Below are 4211 nucleotides of genomic sequence, written 5' to 3' on the forward strand. Positions count from 1 at the left end.
ATGATCACGGTGGGAGTGATGGGGTGGAGACGGTGGTGGTGATGGCTGTATTGTTGGTGATTGGGATGACCATGCTGATGACTCTGGTAGTACTTTTGAAGGGGATGCTGTAGATCATGGCAATGCCATTGATCACTGTGACAGAGGCAGGCGTGGTAATGGAGGTGACGATAGTAAAAGTAGTATACTAAAGTAGCTGGGTTGAGAATTGAGAGCAAGAGCAAGTGCAGCCTGGCTGCTATATTGAGCAAGGGTAAGGTAAAGGAACACCACCTGGCTGGTGATAACTGTGGTTCCATTCTGCTTTGTGTTCACATTAGTCATACTTGTGTCTGATTTTCTCATTCCACCTCTGAAGGGTAAGAATGGTATTTTATTAACTCTACATTTCCATACCTGGCAGCATGTCTAATATAGAATAGATGCTTTGTAAGTGTCTCTTCTGTGAATAAGTGCATGAGACCATGCACTTGGCATCAGGTAGATAGGATACACGTGTCCTGCCCTGCCATTTGCTACCTGTGCGACCTCAGACAAGTTAGTTCATCTCTCTGGGCTCTATGTATTTACGGAACAACTTTACTGAGCTTCTTCATTGGCCAGACAGTGTTCTGAGCCCCAAGCTTGCAGCACTGAATACAGTCCTCTTGGTCTCCATTCTCATGGAGCCTCCATTCAGCGGGGAAGACATTCAATGAACACATATTAGAAGGAGCTAACTTTAGCTGGTGGTGATTGACATGAAACAAAACAGGGCAACTTGATATAGGTAACCTGGTGGCTATTTTAGACAGGGTGGTCAGGGAAGACTCTTTGTGGGGCTGAGACCTGAGTAACTGGGAGGTGCCCCTCCCAGGGGAAATCAAGTCTCTGGAGATGCCTCAGAAGGGAAGCTCATGGCAGATCTGACTTGAGGATGAGAGTGGCTTGGATCACAGGAGGGGGGCTGCATCATACAGAACCTTGGAGGGCAGGGAAGGAGTTGTGATCATTTTCTCCTCTCAGTGGGGAAGAGCTGGACTGGGGTTTCAAGCAGCAGGGCTGGGTCTATTTTGGAAGTAGGATGGGAACACAATGCAGGAGGTGTAGGAGGGAGGAAAGGTAATATACAAAGACAGTCCTCGAGTTTTGTTTAAGCAATGGAGTGGGTGAGGTGAGAAGCACCGGGGGAGAGGCAGATTTAGAGGGAAGAAGAGATGAAGATCTATTTTTTGGCCATGGGAATTTTGAGATGATTGTAGAGATCCCTGTGTCCTCATCTGCCGGGGGTAATAATAATAGCACTGGTGGGGCTGCGGGGAGGCTGGAATGGGGCGAGGTGCGGAGAGCGTCCAGTGCGTTGCCTCTCAATGGTTCAGGTCAGTGATGCTGCCCTGATCCTCTTTCCCTCCTCTCCCAGGCTCCAGGTGAGGCCAATCCCATCAACATGGTGTCCAAGCTCAGCCAACTGACAAGCCTGTTGTCCTCTATTGAAGACAAGGTACTTGTGGGGCTCCTGCAGCTTCTCTTGGCTTCTCTTTGGTCCCCTCTTTGAATGGAGAATGTCCAGATGCACAGGCTCGGTGCCCTCTTGACCCTCTGTCTCTAACGCTGCTGCCCACAGGTCAAGGCCCTGCTGCACGAGGGTCCTGAGTCCCCCCACCGGCGTTCCCTCATCCCTCCAGTCACCTTTGAGGTAAGTGGCCATGGGACAACAGACCCTGGCCTTGGGCTTCCCAACTGGGCCAGAGGGACATGTTCTGGTTCCTGTGGAAACAGAGACTGGGGCTTCAGCTGGGGAAGAGCAGGGAGCCCAACAGGCAAGAATGGCAGTCAGTGGACCTGCATTGCTGTGATGGTGGTTTAATGTTAGAACAGGCACCCAGAGGCGACTGGGAAACCCCCTTTGGAGGGAAGCTGCAAGGGAGGAGTGTCTCATTGGCCCAGGTGCCATGTAAACTTTGTTCTTCTCAAAATGGCAGAGATGAGTGACATCAGACAGGGCTACAAAGTACTGCCTCCAGAGGGTGGGGAATTTGAAAAACAAAGACAAAAAAAAAAAAAAAAAAACATGCAATTCCTGTGAGTTCCCTGCGAATGACTGGATTTTAATCTCCAGGCTTGACCCAAAATGTCTTTTTCTTTACAATCCCCAGACATTCTAGTACATTCACCCCAGCACTGGTCCCACATTCAGGAATTCAGTGTGAGACCCGCACCCGCTCCGCCACACACATCCCCCACCCCAAAGGCCTTTCTAGCCCTGGTGATAATCCTTTATTAAGATAACTTTCCAGTTTCTGAGCATGCGTAGACAACTGTTTGGGTTTTTTTCTATTATTATCAGTAAATGTTCAATCAGTCATTGTAATAAGGCCTGGGAGTTTAAATCTATTACTAAAATCCTTTCTGGAAGTAGGTGACACATCAGATTAATGATTGTTGTCAAAGTCGTCAGTGAATGAACCATTCCCCAGCAGTTTGTCTGTTTCTGCCACCAAACCTCCTGGCAGAGCACCTCCCACACGCACAGTGGACGAGGGGGACACCCCGAAAGTCTCTGTGATTCCCGGGAGACGGCTGTGGAAATGCACATATGCGCCGCTGCAACAAGAGAAGCCCCATGGCCCCATGAAGGACGCCCACCAAGGGTTGTCCAGCCACGTAGACAAGGGGCTCACGCGGGAGCCTTGCAGAAGCCCAGGCAGAAAATCGGTGAGTGACACATCTCTTTCCCTTCCAAGGTGAAGTCAGAGTCTCTGGGGATTCCTCAGAAAATGCAGCTCAAAGTCGACGTTGAGTCTGGGAAACTGATCATTAAGAAGTCCAAGGATGGTTCTGAGGACAAGTTCTACAGCCACAAGAAAAGTAAGACCCCTGGCGCCCATCAACCACTAGCCTTCACCTCCCTGTGGAATTCCTGCCCTCTCAGCTGACCCCTCGAAAGGCCTGCCCTGCATGTGTGTGTGTGTGTGTGTGCGTGCGTGCGTGCGTGCGTGCGTGTATGTGTGTCTTCTAGTTCCCACCAAGAGCCAGTCTGATCCCTGCTTTCACCTCTCAGTTCCAGGCACAAAGCCCTGCACAGATGAGGTCTTGTTGACAATTGGGTAGTGTTGTTAGCACAGGATGAACTAAATTTCGAGTACGTGGACTCTGGAACCAAACTGCCTAAGTTCACATCCCAGCTCTGCCACTTAGCAGCTGTGTGACCATGACCTCTCTGGCCCTCAGTTTCCTCATCTGTAGAATGGGGATGATAAAAATTACATGAATAATATGCATAAGGCTCTTTAGGCTAGAGCTCAGCACGTGGTAGCCACTCTGAGAGTCAGTAGTTATTAGCAAGTTCTGAGAACCATCAAATCAACTCATCCATAAAATGGAAACTCTTCACACAACAAATGCATATGAGAAGCTGCAGTGGGCAAGACACGGGGATCCGGGGCCAGCAGGACAGATGAGGCCCCGCCCACGTGGAATGTATATTCTGGTGCATTGAGTGGCCAATAGAGACTCAAATACACCGGTCAGTACAGTGGATGATCCAGCTACAAAAGGTGCTGCAAAGAAAACAAAACAGGGCAATGGGGTCAAGGTTAACTGGCAAGAGGGGATAGTGTAGAAGGGGCAGACAAGGGAGTTTCCTCTGAGTAAGGGTACATTGGCAGAGACCCCAGGGCTGAGAAGCAACCAGTCCGGCAGGGGTCTGAGGGAGGAGCATCCCAGCTAGTGGAGCAGCGTGTGCTAATGCCGGGAGATGAGCCCTGGGGCTGGCAGGCCAGGGCCCGGGTTAGGGAGGCTAGGCAGGGTGTCAGAGGCAGCGGGGGGTAGACAGTACCAGTACGGGCCACATGGGGCTGGAGATCAGCAGCAGACAGGACCAGAAGGTTGACGAAAGTGTGAGAGTTTCCTGCGCAGCCTCCCGTTCTGGCTGATGGTGAATGGACATCTTTCTTCATTTGCGTGGCCAGTGGGTTCCCCTGAGAAACCTGATCAATGCGTAGACCCTTCCCGAAGATAAATCCCGACCTCCACGCAATGGTGTACATCCTATGTCAGGTTTTAAGACCCCCATGAAGTCCCCAAGTCCCTGTGGCTACAACAGCATTTTTTTATTCTTCAGTGTCTCAAAGTTCATTTAGAGGGGCATGGTTAAGGTTGCCATACTTATCAGATAAAAATCCAGGAGGCCCCCAGCCTGGGCAACATGGTGAAACCCTGTCTCTACCAAA

General features: G+C 50.5%; 1 protein-coding gene across 1 annotated transcript in view; it reads left to right on the top strand.

Moving 5' to 3' along the window:
* The window catches only part of INPP5D (inositol polyphosphate-5-phosphatase D), a 150626-nt gene that overhangs the window by 85799 nt on the left and 60616 nt on the right, over window positions 1-4211 (top strand). The window contains exons 7-9 of the mRNA XM_037741780.1: window positions 1400-1480; window positions 1604-1675; window positions 2724-2847. Of these exons, the coding sequence (XP_037597708.1) occupies window positions 1400-1480; window positions 1604-1675; window positions 2724-2847 (277 nt within the window). The remainder of the gene's footprint in view (window positions 1-1399; window positions 1481-1603; window positions 1676-2723; window positions 2848-4211) is intronic.

Source organism: Cebus imitator, unplaced genomic scaffold (assembly GCF_001604975.1).
Source record: "Cebus imitator isolate Cc_AM_T3 unplaced genomic scaffold, Cebus_imitator-1.0 Scaffold106, whole genome shotgun sequence".
Taxonomy (NCBI): Eukaryota; Metazoa; Chordata; class Mammalia; order Primates; family Cebidae; genus Cebus; species Cebus imitator.